The sequence below is a fragment of the Myotis myotis genome, unplaced genomic scaffold, assembly GCF_014108235.1.
Source record: "Myotis myotis isolate mMyoMyo1 unplaced genomic scaffold, mMyoMyo1.p scaffold_m19_p_4, whole genome shotgun sequence".
Taxonomy (NCBI): Eukaryota; Metazoa; Chordata; class Mammalia; order Chiroptera; family Vespertilionidae; genus Myotis; species Myotis myotis.
This window is the reverse complement of record NW_023416346.1, coordinates 122,498,717-122,518,493: the sequence shown is the minus strand read 5'-3', so window position 1 is coordinate 122,518,493 and position 19,777 is coordinate 122,498,717. Positions and strand designations below refer to the sequence as shown.

At 39.6% G+C, this 19,777-nt stretch overlaps 1 protein-coding gene across 2 annotated transcripts in view; it reads left to right on the top strand.

Moving 5' to 3' along the window:
• Positions 1-19,777, top strand: part of PPEF1 (protein phosphatase with EF-hand domain 1) — a 117,865-nt gene that overhangs the window by 50,100 nt on the left and 47,988 nt on the right. For both annotated transcript variants that reach the window (XM_036306097.1, XM_036306096.1), the window contains 3 exons: positions 7,464-7,591; positions 10,425-10,485; positions 18,069-18,232. In XM_036306097.1, the coding sequence (XP_036161990.1) occupies positions 7,464-7,591; positions 10,425-10,485; positions 18,069-18,232 (353 nt within the window). The remainder of the gene's footprint in view (positions 1-7,463; positions 7,592-10,424; positions 10,486-18,068; positions 18,233-19,777) is intronic.

The window sequence follows — 19,777 nt, the reverse complement described above, 5'->3', positions numbered from 1 at the left end:
ATCATTTTTGACATCATTACTCTGAACTCTGTTTCAGATAAATTTCTTATCTCTGCTTCATTTATTTCTTCTGGAGAATTCTTTAGTTCTTTCATTTGGGGGTTGTTTCTTTGTTTCCTCATTTTGGTTGTCTTTTTGGGTTTGTGACTATGTATTAGGTCAGTGGTCGGGAAACTGCGACTCATGAGCCACATGCAGCTCTTTGGCCCCTTGAGTGTGGCTCTTCCACAAAATACCATGTGCGGGTGCGCACGTACAGCGCGATTGAAACTTCGTGGCCCATGCACAGAAGTCGGTATTTTGTGGAAGAGCCACACTCAAGGGGCCAAAGAGCCGCATGTGGCTTGCAAGCTGCAGTTTGCCGACCACTGTATTAGGTAGATCCTCTACACTTCTCAATCTCTAGTGCAGGACAGTGTTAGAGGCTGTTTCTGACTAATTGGATCAGGCAAAGACTCAAAGCCTCCAGAGATTGCCTCTGTCTACAGACTAATAGGATTCTGACTTGAACTGTCCCAGGCAATCATCCTCAGGTGTGACAAGAGTCTTTTCAACAGGGTGGGGCGGTTGCTTCTGCCTGGAAGCTAATTGTTACTTTTAATCTCTTAAGTGGCTCAGGGCAAGGTGTTTTCCAATAGGGTGTGTCAACTGTCTTCCCCCCAGGCAAGGCAGATGTCTATGTGGGAAAAATGTCCTCAGCTATGTGAGGGAATGACTCAGCCCAGGAAACTTGGGGTGTCTGCCTTCTGAGCTCTATCCCCTGAGTCCCCAGTCCTGGGTTCTGCTCTCACAGCTCCAGTCCACTTCACCCACCCTCTGCCAGAGCACAAGGTGGGTGGCTCCACAGGGAATTTTTGTGCATTGGCCCATTAAGAGGGTGCCCAAACTTTCAGCTGCCACTCCCTGGCAGACAGCACCCCATTTCCTTTCACAGCTAGATGTTATGTGGGTACCCTCCTCAGTTTGGTGCTCTGCTGGGGATCCCAGATTCAGGATTAGATCCCAGAGTTCTCAGTGGCACCCCCCGACACACACACAGCTGAGATATCTCTCCAGGACTGCAGTTGCCATCTGTGGGTGCCCGGCCAGTCCTTTCATGCCTCTGCCCCTCCTACCCGTCTCTATGTGGTCTCCATCTTCAGTCCTTGGGTATCAGGTTTCTCTCCTGTGAGTTTTCCGTTGATTACTCAGGAAGCCTTTGCATATTTCAGTTGTAATTCCAGCTTGTTCCTGGGAGCATGTCTGTGCAGCATCCTCCTACTCTGCCTTAAAAAAAAGAATTCTAGCATTTATTGAGTGGTTCTTATATGCCAGGCAATGTACTAAGCATTTTATATTAATTAATTACTATATTACTAATACCTATATTAACACATTACTAATATACTCTTATGTATTACTAGAGGCCTGGTGCATGAAATTCATGCATGGGAGTGGGGGTCCCCTCAGCCAAGCCTGCACCCTCTCCAATCCAGGAGTCCTCGGGGGATGTCCGACTGCCAGTTTAAGCCTGATCCCAGGGATCAGGCTTAAACTGGCAGTCGGACATCCCTCTCACAATCCTGGACCGCTGGCTCCTAATCACTCACCTGCCTGCCTGCCTGGTTGCCCCTATCTGCCCCCTCTGCCGGCCTGATCGCCCCTCACTGCCTCTGCGTGCCAGCCTGGTCACCCCTAATTGCCCCCCTCTGCCGGCCTGGTCACCTCTTCCTGCCCCCCGCCCCGTCAGCCTGGTCGCCCCCAATTGCCCCCTCTGCTGGCCTGGTCGCCCTTCATGGCCCCTCCACTGGCCTGGTCACCCCACGCAGCCTGCTTGTTCAGTTGTTTGGTTGTCCCTCACTAACCCCCCTGCTGGCCTGGTTGTAGGCAGCCATCTTGTGAGGTGGTGAGGGTTAATTTGCATATTACCTCTTATATAGAGAGGTAATATGCAAATTGACCATCACCCCAACACACAAGATGGCTGCCCCCATGTGGTCAAAGATGGCCACCATAAGATGGCCAGCAGGGGAGGGCAGTTGGGGGCATTCAGGCCTGCAGGGGAGGGCAGTTGGGGGTGACCGGGCCAGCAGGGGAGGGCATTTAGGGGCAACCAGGCTGGCAGGGGAGCAGTTAGGCATTAATCAGGCTGGCAGGGGAGTGGTTAGGGGGTGATCAGGCTGGCAAGCAGAAGCTGTTAGGGGCAATCAGGCAGGCAGGCAGGTGAGCAGTTGGGATCCAGCAGTTCTGGATTGTGAGAGGGATCCTAGATTGGATAGGGTGCAGGCTGGGCTGAAGGACACCCCCCCATGCATGAATTTTGTGCACCGGGCCTCTAGTAGAATTATAACAGCCCTAGAATGGCCTTTCCCCAGGTGCTGGGGATTATAGCAGTGAACAAAAGAAAGTCCCTATTCTCATGTAGCTTAGCTAATCGGGGATGATAGACAATAAACACAAATATATGATTATATAGAGTGTCAGATGGCAGAAAGTGCTATGGAGAACAAGAGATCAGCCAAAGAGTGTAGGAAATGTGGTGGGGAAGTGTAGGAGGGAGATGTTAATTATTTTACATGCTGTCCCATTTTTTTATGGCTGATTCCAAATGCCATGCTGAGCTGTATTGCAAAGATGGTTATGAGCCCAGGTTCTGGTATCACATACATCTGGATTTGACTCTGCATTCTCCCACTGATGAGTGATGTGACCCCAAACAGGTTATTTCTGAACCTTAGTTTTCCTTATCTGTAAAATGAAGATAACTTCATAGGATTGTTGAGTGGACTAATCAAATCAAATCTTCCATATAAAGCACCTAGCAGTGCCTATCACCACAAGGCAAATGCTCTGAATGTATCCTTCATTTTGCTCATAGACCTCCTACATAGGTATCTAGCTTCTTGCGAAATACCATGATAATGATCACCACCAAAGGAAATAATCCATTAAGGAATAACAGAAAAAAAAAGTTTGGCAATAGAGAAACCACTTGTGCCAGACACAAAAAATTGGCCAGGTAACTTATTAAACCTATGCCATTGCTTCCTTCTAGAAACCAAAAATAGAAGACCTTTGTGACACAAGGCTATTTATTATAGCTTTTATTTTTGTCTTTTTCTGCATGGAGTTAATGTGATGGGGAAGCCCTGTCACACCATGAAGCAGCAGGACCAGAAGCAGATCTAAGCTGTCCAGTGAGTTTGGAACTGGACAACACAGATATTTTCTTCTATGGGCAGGGTTGGGAGTTATGGAGTCAGTGCCCCACCCCTGGAGTAGGGTGTATATCTGGGCTCTACCCTTTGCCATTTTGGAGGTTTCTGCTCCAGAGGAGAGTCCTGAGCTGGCTAGAGTGCCCGGAAGTGGTGAAGTTTTAGAAGTCTGATGTTGCTATGCCATACCTGCTCTGCCTCTCCTTCCCTCTTCTCGAGAGGGTGCTGGGAGAAGTCTATGCCCAAGGCGCAGCAGTACCTTAGTAAGCGGCATTGATGCTCAGGATCAAAGTCCGTTTTATCAGCCACTGTCCAAGTACTCAAGATCCCAATGTGGGACTCTAGTAAGGGCCTGAGCTGGAATACTCAGGGCCTAAACTGGACCTACTTTTTCCACTGCCATGGGACTAGCTCATCAGGCAGGGTTTAGTCAGGAGGCAGAAACCAAGAGTGGTTTGAATAGAGAGAACTGAATGTAAGCAACTGTCAGCTAGGAATCAAGTTGTTACTAGGTAACTGAAAGAGTCCCTGAAAAAGAACTTGAGTGGGGGGGGGGGTCAAGCGGGGGGGGGGGGGAGGAGACATATGTAAAATTTTAGACAATAAATAAATAAATATAAAGAAAAATAACTTGAATGTATGTGGAGGTAGCAACTGCAGGAATGTTACCACCTCTAGGGCTGAGAGAACAATGGGGAAAGATTGAAATTATTAAAATTTAGAAACTTGGAGGAGGATTCCTGCAGAACTGAAACTCTGACCTTTGAGAAGGGGGGCTGCTCAACTGGTGCCTGTGTCTCTGAGGGGCTGACATGAGGCTGGCTTTACAAGTGCTGGGTAAACTACAAATTGGATCCAATGGCTGCAACAAGGAGAATCTGTGGGGGCAAAGAGCACTTGCTAGGCTATACTAACAGGAACAGGAAGAAGTGTGTCCCCTGTCCCTCCTCTAACCTCAACAGGCCCTATTGACAGAGCCAAACATGGAGCAATTGGCAAAGTGGAAATGTGGCCTGCAGAGTCCCAGCTTCCAGTACTAGCAAGCTGACTGAAGTAGAGAAGCATGGGGTGAGAGATGATAATTTAGTAAGTGGCCTTCATGCTTGGGTGTAGAGGCTCAGGTATAGGAATACAAGCCCAAACAGAGATGGTGGATTCCCAAGTGGGGGCCAAGGTGGCTCAGCTTATTGACTTTGGAGTAGAAGAGAAAGTGCAAGAGGGAACTGAGCATGACTGTTTCCCTTGCAAGGCCCAGTACCCACATCCACTAGTAAAAGATCGCCCATGAATGTACTGTGTGCTTACCAAACAAAATAACAACTCCTCCCCTTGGTGAGTGGGCTGTGGTCCCAGCAAGGCAGAAATGGGAGAGGAGACTTAGATGACCTTTTTCTCCTTGTGGGGGAGGAGTAGAAGTAGTAGTATATGTAATGTGTCTGGCTTAGAGCTAGGCACATAGTAGGCACTCAATAAATGGTGGCCATTAGTCAAGGAAGGAAAGGTACAAATAGATTAGGAAATGAAGTAGCTGGCTATATACTGTGGAGAGAGCCCAGGACTTTGAAGACCTGAATCCATACTAAGTGAATGACTTGAGCAAGATCCTTGCCTCTCTAAACCTGAAGTTTCTGTATGTGTAACATGGAGATTATAATACTTGGGATTAATGTCTTATAGTAGACCTTAACATATGGTAGCTATTTTGTTCAATTATCAATTGTAGAAATAATAAGCTTGATTATTTATTACTAGAGGCCCGGTGCACGACTTCGTGCATGAGTGGGGTCCCTCAGCCTGGCTGGTGATTGAGGTCTATTGGGGGGCCAGCTGGCTGGGGAGAGGGGCCCCGGGAGATTGGCCAGCTGGCCCCCCGATCAGGGCCTATGGGGGGGCAGCAGGGTGGGGAGAGGGGCCGCAGGAGGCTGGCTGGGCAGGAGGGGGAGGGGCCCTGTGAGGTTGGCTGTGGAAACACACTGACTACCCGGGGGCAGCTCCTGCGTTGAGCGTCTGCCCCCTGGCGGTCAGTGCACATTATAGTGACTGGTCAACCAGTCATTCTGGTCATGCCAGTTGTTAGGTCTTAATGGTTGCTTAGGCTTTTATATATATAGGTTGATGTTGTTAATAGTAAATAGAAAGAGGTCATTTATTTCACTTCATAATTGTGCAGATGAAGAAACTGAGACACAGAAAAAGGTCAAAAGCTCTATACAGGTTAAGAGCTTGGGCTATGGGGTCAGTGAGATGTTGATTCAATTCCTGCTGTCCATTTCCATTTATTGGCTAAATGACCTTAAGTAAGTTAGTCTCTCTCAGCTTCACAGTGTGGCAAGGACTGCAGGAATGAATCTGTTGCTTGACCCTCAGTAAGTAGGACTAGAACATTGTGCTTGGTGAACAGAAAACACTTAGGTGAGGTTTGGTTGGTCATGACAGTCACTGTTCCACAGAACAGATCTTTCAGATTACTGTCCAGAAGGATATGGTAAGAACATGAGATTTCAGCCATGGTACTACCAACTATTTGCTTTGCAACACTGACCAAGTTACTCGATTTCTTCTCCCTGTGGTTTTTCCCTATAAAGATTTTGATATTTGACCTTATGTCTATTTCCTGGGGTTTTCTGAAAGCTGAGTAATGAAATGAGAGTCTCTGAAACCCAAGAGCCTTGAGGGAGCTCATAAATAAACACCCTCAGATGATTAGTGTCTACTTGGTGTATCACAGCAGTACTAAACTAAACATACTGGGACTAGAGGCTGGATTTCTGCTTTCAAAACTCAAATTGTTCTCATTTTAGTCAACTCTTAATTTTTATGTGCTAACTGGGAAAAATTACAGCATAAATAAAAAGAGCCAGCTGATGTTGATTGCTCTTAACTCTAAAACTTGAGGAAGGCATAAGAGACTATGTTTTAATCTCATCTTTCACCTGATCTCTTTCTATGAAGGTACAGGATAGTTCAAAGGCTACCAGAAGAGAGTCAGTGTGTCTGAATAATCCACAAATAAGAGTACTTACCACTATAGTTGCCATTTATTTAGCATGTGCTTTATGTTAGTCATTTAGCTAAACTCTTTACCTGTAGTATCTCATTTTATCCTTACAGTAACTCTATGCAGAGGGAGGTGTGTTCATTTTCATCCATTGCTTGTCAATTGACTATCAGGTGTAGAAGGTGGAGTGAATCATACTTCTTAATTCATTGTGCATTGTTATCATTGGTTTGTGCAAGACCCTTGCTTATGTTAATTAATTTGCTTACTCCCTTTTACCCATGTACCTGATGGTCACCCTCCCCATAAATAACCAATTATTATGTTTAGTAATATATACAAAGTATTACTTTGTATATACTCTTATGAAATGTATATTGTGGTTTTGTGTATGTGTATTTTAAATTTATATAAAGTGGTATCATGTTATATTTCATTCTGTCTTTAAGTTTTTAATAACTGTTCTAACTGAAGCACAATTTTTTTAAGACCCATTCATGTTACTATGGGTTTTTTGAATCTATTGCTTCCACTGTGGCATAAGACTCTATAGGTGCATCCACCACAGTTACACATTCTCTGTCCTAGCAATAGACAGCCGGCTGTGTTGGTGTCAAACTTCCTATTGCCACAAAGAAGCACTGTATCGCCATATGTCTCCCTAATGGACTGTGTGACAATTGCTTTGGGGTATATAGTGAAGAACGGAATTGCTACTTCATAGGGCATACATAGACTTTATATGCTTAAATATTGCCATAGGTAAGTGCTATTATCCCCATTTTACAGATAAGGGAACTGAGTCTTTGAGAGTTTTAATAACTTACCCAAAGTCACATAGACGGTAATTAGCAGAGCTGGGATTCAAATTCAGGTAGTCTTGCTCCAAAAATATTCATGCCATTATTCTTCTATGAATATTTGAGACAAGGACATTTTATAAAAACATGAGGGTAAATCTCATTGATTGTAGTTTTTATGTGTGTAGAACCGAGGAATCCAGGTGAACTGACTACAGTGGGGCCTTGACTTACGAGTGTCCCGACTAACGAGTTTTTTGAGATACCAGCTGTCTCTCGGCCATATTTTGCATTGAGTTGATAGAGTAATTTGAGTTAATGACCTCCTTAATGAGCTCCTTAACGAGCTTGTTCTCAGAACGAATTAAGTCAAGGCTCCACTGTATTTTTTCCCCTGAAGCACCTTCTTACCCGCATCATAGCTGCATAGTAACTGTTTTTCTTTGACTTTTGTGTCCTGTGTGTCTGCAGCAATAAGAGCTGCACTGATTATCCAAAATTGGTACCGAGGTTACAGAGCTCGGTTGAAGGCCAGACAACGTTATGCTCTCACCATCTTCCAGTCCATTGAATATGCCGATGAACAAGGCCAATTACAGGTCTGTTTTGTAAGCTTGTCTCTTATTTTGGTAAACTGCTTCTCTTCATCCCTTGTTATTGAAAGAATGACTGGTTGGGACCATTTTAAGCTGAGAAACCTTAGTGAAAGGCTTTAATAGAAGATATAGTGACATTGTCTTGGAACTAGCTGTTGAGAGAGGGCGTATGATTTGGGATGAGGATGGTATTTTTCCATTCTGAAGTTCACATTTTTAAGAGGGCTGCCAGATACCTAGTTGACTAATAAAAATGGCTTTATTCTATTTTTGGGGACGTGTCCCAGTAGGAAGTTGTTACTTTATGAAGAAAAAACATTTTATGGTGTTAAAAACTGGAAGAATTTCCTGGGAACGAACCTATGAAAGTTCTAGAAGAATATATAGATGGGTGAGGAAGGCTTTTTTCAAGCTTGCAAAAAAACCCCACAATATATAAATTAAACTTTAATGCTTATTGATGAAAAAAGTACTTTTTAGTAATAAAAATATCTTAGAAAGATGTCCAATGTAATTGTTAATGAAAAAAATCAGTTTCTAGGACAGAATGTAGAGTTTTATCCCATATATATGAAAGAAAATTAAACATACAGCAGAAGTCTGGGAAAAGCTATACTGTGAAGTGTTTCCAGTGATTATTTCTGGGGACAGGAGTGGGAGTGGATGGGAGAGGAATTCTCATTTTCATTCTGTATTGTTTGTAGTTTTCAACAATCATATTTATATGTAAATGTATTACATTATCTTTAAAAATAATTAAGAAAATTTCAAAAAGTATCAAAGACATTGCTGGATTTATTCTTGGCAGTTATAAACATGATATACTATGATTCAATCAGATTTTCCCTTTGCCTTGATTAGGAGCTCACAGTGTGAGCTGTCCTTTTAAGCACTGTGGAATGTAGTGATGAGTATAAAGGTAGAGTGAGCTCTCAAATTGGTATGCTTTATATGCACACATTCTAGTTTTAGTACATTCTTTAATATTGACTCTTTTTATAACAGATTTATTGAGATACAGTTCAGTTAAAGTGTAAAATTTAATGGTCTTTAGTATATACCCAAAATTGTAACCATCACCACAATAAATTGTAGAGCATTTTTATCACCCTGGCCCCCCCAAAAAACCATTTATAGTCATTAGCAGTCACTCCCCATTTCCCCTTCTTCCCAGCTCCTGGCAACCACTAATCTGTTTTATGTCTTTATGAGTTTGCCTTTTCTCACCATTTCATATAAGTGGAATCACAGAAAATGTGATCCTTTTGGGTCTGACTTCTTTCACTTAGCATAATATCTTCAATGTTCATTCATATTGTAGTGTATATCAGTACTTCATTCCTTTTTATGGATAATATTCCACTGTATGGATTTCACACATTTTGTTTATTCATTTCTCAGTGGATAGATCATTTGAGTTGTTTCTACTTTTTGGCTATTATAAATAATGCTGCTATGAATATTTGTGTGCAAGATTTTATGGGAACATATTCTCTTGGGTTTATACCTAGAAGTGGAATTGTTGGGTCATCTGGTAACTCTGTGTTTAACTTTTTGAGTAATTGCTAAATTGTTTTCCCAAGCAGCTGCACCATTTACATCCCCCCAGCAGTGTATGAGGGGTCCAATTTTGCCACATCTTTGACAACACTTGTTATTATCTGTCTTCTTTATTATAGCCATCCTAATGTGGGTGCAGTGGTATTTCATTGTGGTTTCTATTAACTCTTGACAAACCCATCAACAGTGTTAAACTTACACATTTTGATATTTGTGTGGAAAGCCTTCTCTGAACTCCCAGACCTACTCCCAGGTTGATAAGGTTCCTTCGTGGTCACTCTTTATGGGTGACAGGGCTTGGAGAAGTTATTTGTGCTGTATAAATGCAGGTTTTTGCAGATAATTGGTAGGCATAGAGGCAGCATCTAGGTCAGTGATGGCGAACCTATGAGAGGTGTTTCAGAGGTGACATGTGAACTCATTTTTTTGGTTGATTTTTATTTGTTAAATGGCATTTAAATATATAAAATAAATATCAAAAATATAAATCTTTGTTTTACTATGGTTGCAAATATCAAAAAATTTCTATATGTGACATGGCACCAGAGTTAAGTTAGGGTTTTTCAAAATGCTGACACGCCGAGCTCAAAAGGTTCACCATCACTGATCTAGGTGATGGTTGGAATGTTGGTGGGTTTCCATCTTTCCCTCCCTCTATCTTTCCTTATTTAATTTCCCAAATATATTTGACATTTAAGAGTATCCCTTAACTCTTCATCTCACTACCAAAAGGAAAATAAGAGATCATAATGAACAAAATTTAGTAGCTGAATTAGGTTGGTTTCCTAAAAGCAGAATCTGAGACAAGGATTCTGGTACAAGTGATTTCCTAAGAGTGTTCTCAGGAAAAATCTATAAGGAAGTGAGGAAAACAAGACTGGACAGGGGAAGAAACTAGGCAAAACTATGGTTTCTGGAGAAGCTTGACCTCAACCTGATCGCATTGGGAGCTTTGAAGTGCATCATGGTTTATCCCACGCAGTGGCAAGGGAACTGGGGGTCTAGGCTGTAATACCCTTGCTTCAGTTAGTCATTTTCTATGGGCAGCCTCCCAGGAGGACAGATATATGAAATCCTATGCAATTCTAAGGAAGGTACCTCTCATCTACCAAGGGCAGTCCTTGGGAGGAGGTGGGCAAGTAGAGATGGGACCTAGTGCAGCTGGGAGATGAGTGCCCTAGAAGGTTAAAGGGGACTTACATGAAACACCAATAGCATTTATTACAGTAGCTATTTGGGGTTCATTCATTGATTAATGTGTTTTTATTTTATCCAGTTATCCAATTTCTTTTCCTTCATGTTGGAAAACTACGTACATATACAAGAGAAAGATCCAAGTAAGTAAAATTTTAGTCTTTTGAAAAGCACTCATTAAATATTGAATTGTCCTCATCAAGGGATGTAAACTCTGAAGATAGGAGAACACTAAATAATTTAAAAGATGCCCACCTGCTAGTGCTCTATCCACTGAGCCAAACTGGCTAGAGCGATAACCCTTTTTATTTGTGGTCAGTTTTCTCTCTGTTGATGTGTGGTAATACCTTTATTATGTATTAAGTTTCTATGAATATTAGCATCTGTTTTAGGGAATTTTTATTTTGAGCTTTTGTACTGTAAATGCTTTCTTGTCATTTGTTTTAAAATAAAAATTTCTTTTTCCCTCTTATTAAGTTCGAGGATATTTATCATTCTAAAAAAAAAAAAAAGATGCCCACCTGTTTTGTCTATGTGACACCAAACAACTGTGAAATCAGTTCAGGTGGCTTTTTTCCTCTCTGATGGGTATCAACTAAATTGACCATTTAATCCAGAGGTTCTCAACCTGTGGGTCGCGACCCCTTTGGCGGTCGAACGACCCTTTCACAGGGGTCGCCTAAGACCATCCTGCATATCAGATATTTGCATTACGATTCATCACAGTAGCAACATTACAGTTATGAAGTAGCAACAAAAATAATTTTATGGTTGGGTCACAACATGAGGAACTGTATTTAAAGGGCCAGAAGGTTGAGAACCACTGATTTAATCCTTTCACTTTCAAAAAACTGAATTAGGCTTCATTCAATGTTAATTTGTTTAATACCTTCTCTGAACCACCATTTATTGATGTACAGTAGTAGTATAGTAAGGAGGATCTTATTTTTTATCCATGAAATTTTAAAAAATATTTTTATTGATTTCAGAGAGGAAGGGAGAGAGAGATAGAAACATCAAAGATGAGAGAGAATAATTGATCAATTGCCCAACACTTGAGATTAAGCCCGCAACCTGCGCATGTGCCCTGGCCAGGAATTGGACTGCGACCTTCTGGTTCATAGGTCGATGCTCAGCCAATGAACTACACCAGCCATGCTTTACATGAAACTTTTGTGCTGAGAGATAAAAATATCTTGAGTATTTCATGAAACAGATCTTGGGAAAATGGTGGATTAAATACAGTTGGCTCCATCATGTCTCTGTCTTCTGCTTAGATGTCTAGAGACAGACAACATAGGTATGGTTAAAAACTGATTTTAAAATAATAGTTTTTCACAAGGCATGTATTTCTCCTTCAAATTAAAATCTGTCTGTTATTTGCAAGGTAGATGCTAGACTTTAAAACTTTTTTCTTCAATTTGGGGCAACCAATTTTTTATTCTAATTTAAACTGTTTATGGTATCTAAGAGCATATTTTAAATAATTTAGTGAACACCCGTCAAAGTGGCAAAAGAATGGTGGTTTAATGGCATGCTTTGAGCCAAGTACATATGTATGAATCTAATTAAAGTGTTTAATGATCTATGGAAGCTTTTTGAATGGTGGAATAGCCAAACTTGAGGAGTGGGAGTGGGTGGAAGTAGGTATTTTGGCATTTTCTTTCTTTTAGATAATTGCAATTATCTAAAAGAAAGAGAGTTATTTCATGTTCTTTGTCAAAAATATTTTTGAGAGGAAATATAATAATGATGAAATGAAGCAGCATTCTTTCTGCTAATGACCTAATATTTCTGTTCAGCCTATGCATCAGAATTGCTCATGGAGATTCATAGCCACAGGTGGCTGGGTTCCAGCCTAGGTATATTTACTCAGTCTCTGATTTAAAAAAAAAAAATTATATTTACAAAATTCTGCGGGTGATTTAAAAATATATTTAAAATTTTATCAAAGAAGGGACAGTGGCTTAATTTTCTTGTGTAAACTTTACATTACAGAAAAGTACACAAATCATAAGTATGTGACCATAGATTTTCTGAAAGTAAACAAACCCTTGTAACCTGCACCCAGAACAAGAAATAAAACATTAAAACTACAGAATCCCCACTGTCCTCTCCAATCATTACCCACCCCCCTCATCACTATTTTTCTCACTTCTACATCCCAGATTAATTTTGCTTGTTTTTGAAATTCTCTAATTAAATGGAAGCATAGAATGTTGAGTCTGGCTTCTTTTACATAACATAGTATTTGTGAGAGTCATCTATGTTGATGCAGTTTGGTCATTCTTATTGCTGAATAATATTCCATTTTTATTAATATGCCAAAATTTATTCATTCTACTGTTTATAGAATTTTGAGTTGTTTTCAGTTTTGGTAATTTAAATGTTACTTACTGCTATGCATATTCTTGTACATGTCCATTTTGGTAAACATGTATATTCTTTTCTTTTGTTAAGTACTCATTTTCAGTTATCTTTTGCTATATAACAAACCACCCCAAAATTGAGTGGCTTTAAAACAACAGCCATTTTATTGCTTATGATTCTGTGGGTCAGGCATTTGAACAGGGCTCAGTGGGGATGACTTGTCGTTTCAGATGGTATCAGTTGGGCTCACTCAAGCCATCTGGGTGGCACAGGAAGGTCCAAATGGTTTTATATACCTGGGACTTTTTGGTGTTAGCTATAAACTTGGACACCTTAAACTCTTCATGCAGCCTGTCTGTCCAACAGGATATCCTGAATTTCTTTACATGGCAGCTGGATTCCAAGAGATCAAAGGCATAAACTGCAAGGCCTTTTAAGGTCTATGCCAGCCGTGGGCAAACTACGGCCCGCGGGCTGGATCCGGCCCGTTTGAAATGAATAAAACTATTGAAAAAAAAGACCGTACCCTTTTATGTAATGATGTTTACTTTGAATTTATATTAGTTCACACAAACACTCCATCCATGCTTTTGTTCCGGCCCTCCAGTCCAGTTTAAGAACCCATTGTGGCCCTCGAGTCAAAAAGTTTGCCCACCCCTGGATGCTCTGGAACACACACAAAATCAGTTCTGCCATCTTCTGTTTGTCAAAGCATGTCACAAGGCCAGCTGCAGATTCAAAGGGGGTAGGAAAGCTCCATCTCTTGCAGGGAGCAGCAGCAGCATTATGTTGTAAAGGGATATGGATACAAGGAGGCATGTTTCAATGGGGATCGTTACTATAAAGATATACCACAACTCAGGAGTAGAAGAGTTGGATTATAGGGCATGCATATGTTCAGCTTTATTAGATACTGACAAAGTTTTACAAAGTTGTACCAAGTGATACTGCCACCAGTGTATGAAAGTCCCAGTTGTTCCATAGCCTCACCAACACTTGTAATTGTGTCTCCTTTTCATTTTAACCATTTGGTGAGTATGTAGTGGTATCACATTTCCACTTTAATGTGCATTTCCCTGGTGAGAAGTGAAATTGCTCACCGTTTTGGTATGTGTATCAGTCACATGCACATCCTGCTCAGTGAAGTGCCTGATCCAGTTTTTTGCCTGTCTTTTTCTTAGCAATTTGTGTGAATTTTCTAAGTATTCTAATTATAAGAATATTAATCTTTGTTAGGTGAATGTATTGCAAATATCTTCTCCTAGTCTTTGTCTTTTATTACCCCATCCCAGTCTTTAAAGGGTCTTTTTTCATTAACAAATTTTTTATTTCATTGTAGTACAATTTTTTTTCTTTAGATTAGTGGTTTCTCTATCCTGTTTAAGAAATCTTTATATATATATTCACACACACAAACACACACATACATATAGGGTGTCCCCCCAAAATGTATACACACACTTTGAATAGTATACATTTTGGGGGACACCCTGTATGTACACACAGATACAGACACACACACACACTCATTTGTGCAAAAATAAATACAGACTAAACCTACAGGATAAACAAGAAAGTAATGACATTGCTTACATACAGGTAATTGGGGAGATGGGTGGGAGCAGGAAAGAAGGAATGGGAGAATGAGGATTGGGTAGAGGGATGAAGGAAGAGTGACATGTCTCTGAGTGTACCTTTTTGTAGTTCTGACTCTTAAAACCATGATAATGTTTCACATCCCTAAAAATATAATTAAAAACAGAAAGTGTACTATATGTGTGTATATGTTTCCAACATGGAATGCACACTGTGACAAATGAACATGACTGTATTACAAATGATAACATAATCACCTGAAGGAGGTATGGAAGAAAAAAGCCTAACCTAAGTAACATTGGAAAACAGCATCTTAACCATAACGTGCCTTGGTAAGGTTTAATTTTTACTTATCCTTCATGGGTTTTCTGAGCTTCTTGATATCTAAGTTATATTTTTTGTCAGATTTAGAAAATTTTCATCCATTAATTATTTAAAATATGTTTCTTTTTAAATCTAAATATATTTTTCTTTGTGAATCCTTCTGCTTTTAAACTTAGAAGGCCCTGAAATATTTAAAATGTGATTGCTATGCCTGTATTTTTAGATTTTTTAATGGTTTCACTTTTAAAAAATTTAACACTTTATAAATTTTGAATGTTTTCATATTAAACTAAAAAAGGAAATTTTGATGCCTAGTGATTGGGAACAATTAAAAAAATACAGCTACAAAGAAAATTTCAAATTAGTTAACCAATTTTTCCCAGACATTCATAATTTATCTTTTCACCATGATTTGTAGTACCTCCTTCATAATATATTTATTTTAAAAATGTGTAATAAGACATATTTCTGAGCCATCTATTCTCTTATACATCTCTCAATTATAGAGTGCTAGAATCATATTGATTTAATTATTGTATGTAGCAGAAAAAGAAATTTATAGATTGCTGCTGTAGGTTGATTTTATTTAAATATTTTTCCAGCTTTATTGAAATATAAATGACACATAATATTGTATAAGTTTATGGTGTACAATGTTACAGTTTTATTTATGTATTTATTGTGAAATGATTACCACCATAAAGTTAGTTAACTTATTCACACCACTTCACTTAGTTACAATTTTATGTGCGTGTGTTGAGAACTTGCCCTAGCTGGTTTGGATCAGTGAATGAAGCAACAGTCTGTGGACTGAACCGTCCCTGGTTTCTGGCCAAGGGCACATGCCTGGGTTGCAGGTTCAATCCCCAGTAGAAGACGAGCAGCCAATCAATGATTCTCTCTCATCATTGATGTCTCTCTCTCTCTCTCTCTCTCTCTCTCTCTCTCTCTCTCTCTCTCGCTCCCTCTCCCTTCCTCTCTGATATCAATAAAATATATTAAAAATAAAATAATAAAATATAAATGAATGACTAAATAAATAAATAAAATATACTCTCTTAGCAGGAAATATACACTAGAGCAGTGGTCGGCAAACTGCGGCTCGCAAGCCACATGCAGCTCTTTGGCCCCTTGAGTGTGGCTCTTCCACAAAATACCGACTTCTGCACATGGACCACGAAGTTTCAATCGCACTGTACATGTGCACCCGCATGTGGATTTTGTGAGAGCTGCATGTGGCTCGCGAGCCAGTTTGCCGACCACTGCTAGAGTATTGTTAACGAGAGTCACCATGCTGTACATTACTGTAGGTTGCTCTCTAATGGCCCTCTTTGGTAGGAGGGTCCCAGACAAGCTCTAACTACACCTATTTGGCAAAAGTGCTCTGACCCCTAAGTAAGGTATATTTAGGGAGACAACTACACTTCACATTTGAAGATCAATGGTTTTATTCTGAGGCACAGAGTATGTCGAGAACTCTGGGTGTTCCAAAGGTAAGAGGTGACCTGGAAGCAGATCTTTTCTGTGTCTTACTGCTTTAGTTGCTCAAAAGCAATTCATAGGACTTGATGGAGAGACTCTACACATCAGTTCCAGTCTGCTTTTCCATATCAGTCCCCTCCCACAGGTAGATAGCCAAAGCTGCTATACATAGAATAGGTTTAATCAGAAACTGGTGGAAGTGGGAGTGGGGCAGAGTGTGTGGAAGTGTTGTTTTAACTTTAGTTTTTGCTTTCAACATTAGCCAAAATGTCCTATCAGACCAGGTACTATATATATAAATATAAATATAAATATAAATATAAATATAAATATAAATATAAATATAAATATAAATAATATAAATATAAATATATATTCTTTTTCAATTACAGTTCATATTCAATATCATTTTGTATTCATTTCAGAAGTATAGCATACTGGTTAGACAGTCATACAGGGGTGGGAAAAGTAGGTTCATAGTTGCCAGTACATAAAACAGTATTTTTATTCTTGTATTATATATTGTTCCATATGAATAATAGTAAACCTACTTTTGCCTAGCCCTATATACTTTACAAAGTGTTCCTCCCAATATTTCCAGTACCCACCTGGCAAACATGTCTACTCTAAATATTCAAAATGATAGAAACTGCTTGCAGACAACTTCTGATTAATGACCTTAGTAGCAATTGAGTGTTAATGAATTGAAAAGTATGTCATCATCCTCTGTATCACTTATCTGTTACTATAATAATACTGTGTATTAAACAACCACAATAGTTCAGTGGCATGTAATAAACATTTCTTTTTGCTCATCAGTCTACAGATTAGCTGAGCACGTCTGCTGTTCTTAGCAGTCTTGATTTGGCAGTTTTTGGGGTTTGGGGTGGAGTTCGCTTCGCTTGTGTCTGGAGGTCTGTGGGATGGCAGCTAATCTAGGATGGCCTTGGCTAGGGTGACTCAGCTCTGCTCCCCATGGTGTTGGAGCTTTCAGTAGGCTAGCCAGGGCTTCATAGTAGTGGCATGGTTTCAAAAGCGAGAGCATGGAAACAAACAAGTCCTTGTGAGGCCTTGGCTTGGAACTGGTATGTAACACTTCCACCACTTTCTTTAGGCCAACACAAGTCACGAACCAGCTTCAAGGGCTGGGGAAATAGAATCTTCAAAATCACATTAAAAAGGGCATGGCCAGAGTTTGGGATAGAGAATTGGGATCACTGTTATAATCAAACTATGATATCCCCTTTCATCTTTACCCAGCTGATTTGGCCAGATTTCTGTTCTTGAGCTGATCATTTTATGGGCAATCTAGCAAGAAAGGGACACGGGATCTCAGCATCTACTGAAATGAACAGTTGTGTCTCTGAGCGAGAGGGTCTTTGGAGTTTGTGCCGATGGTTTGTCATCTTACTTTATCTGCTTTGTTACCAAAAAGAAAATCATGTCAGAAAATTTGTTTTTATGTGAAGAGGGAGACAAATCAATTACAATTAAGTAAAATTTGAAGTGTTTAACGGGGAAAATTAAATGTTGCAGTTTAATTTTCTGTATATCATGAATAGTAGCAGATATTTAAACCAAATATAATGCACTGTTATGTTTTCAACACTATTTGTAAAAATCTGAGATGTAAGAATAGACAAAAAAAATGTAGAGTTAGAGCTTCAGAGCATCAAAATACCGTGAGTGATTAGTTTTCCCTGTGCTTAACCCTCCATTCCCTACTGATGAACTTACTGATTTGGTAAAATGTCCACCCAGGAAGGGATGATGGTGATTCTTGTGCATGTACCTACTGGTTTCAGAACAAATCATTCCTCATGGTTATATGTGGGATATCACAGTATTCATAACATTTAGCACAGTGTCTTACATAGGCTAGACATTCAAGAAGGTATTTATTTTATTTAAGTATGGGAATGTTGATTTTTGCCACCCTTTCTGTTTTTTCCAGCTTTAGTAAATCGGCTGTTTGGTTGCGCCCCCCAGGACGACAGGGGTAGACAGGAATGTGTAGGGATAATAGAGGTCCCAGAATCGTATAGTGGCCCTCGGCTGCAATTTCCACTCAATACTAATTCTCTTACTATAATGATTGAGGCCTTTAAGAAGCAGCAGGTAAGTGGAAGTATCTATACTGCCTTGATTCTTGTACATAAAGTGTTCAATGACTATTTGTTGAATGAGTGAATGAAAACACTACAGCAGAAATGCATTCCCTTGAGGAAAACCTTCACATCAAGTGAAAGGTACCCTGCGCTTTGCTTAACCCACTTTTAAGAAGTATCCTCAGGTATCCAGAAACCTCCTCTGTCCATTGCTTATGGCATTTCCTTTTTCTTTTTCTGAGATATAATTCACCATAAAACTCACCATTTAAAGTATATTATTTAGTGGTTTTTAATATACTCACAAGATTGTGCAACCAATACCAATAGCTAATTCCAGAACATTTTCATCACCCAAAAAGAAATGTCATACCCATTACTATTCCTTTCTCCCCTACCCCTGGCAACCACTGTTATACTTTCTGTCTTTATGTATTTGTCTATTCCAGATATTTCATACAAATGAAATCATATAATATATGGCTTTTTGTGTCTGACTTCTTTCATCTAGCATAATGTTTTTAAGGCTCATTCATGTCTCAGCATGTTCAGTTACTTCTTTTACTTTTATGGCTGACTAATACTCTATTGTATGGCTATACTATTTTTGTTTATCAATTTATCAATAGATGGACTTTTGAATTTTTTCTACCTTTTGGCTATTATGAACAATGCTGCTATGAGCATATGTATAAGTTTTTGCATGAACATTTGTTTTCATTTCTCTTGAGTATATACTTACCTAGGAGTGGAATTGCTGGGTCATATGGTTACTCTATATTTTCATTTTTGAGGAATTTCCAAACCATTTTCTGCAACTGCACCATTTTACATTCCTACCAGCAATGCATGAGGGTTCAGATTTCTCTAATTATTCTGCCAGCACTTATTATTTTCTGTTTCTTTTAATTTTTATTATAACCATCTTAGCTGTGTGTGAGGTGGTATCTCCTTGTGGTTTTGATTTGCATTTCCCTGATGACTAAAGATGTTGAGCACCTTTTCATGTTTATTGGACATTTTTATACAGTTTTTGGAGAAACGTCTATTCAGATCCATTGCCTTCTTTAAAATCAGATTATTTCTCTATTTATTATTCAGTTGTAGGAGTTCTTTATATATTCTGGATACAAATCCCTTATCAGTACATGGTTTGCAAATATTTTCTCACATTTTAAGGTTGTCTTTTGATATATATATATAGAGAGAGAGGAAGGGAGAAGAAGAGAGAGAAATATCAATGATGAGAGAGAATCATCAATCGACTGCCTCCTGCATGCCCCCCCCCCCCCACTGGGGATCAAGCCTGCAACCTGGGCATGTGCCCTGATGGGGAATCAAACCATGACCTCCTGGTTCATGGGTCTATGCTCAACCATTGGGCAACACCAGCTGGGCTTTTTCACTTTTTTGATAACGTCCTTTGATTCACAAAATTTTATAAATTAGATGAAGTCCAACTTATCTATTTTTTTTTCTTCAGTTACTTGTGCGTTTGGTGTCATATCTGAGAATTCCTTGCCAAATCCAAGGTCATGAAGATTTACCCCTATGT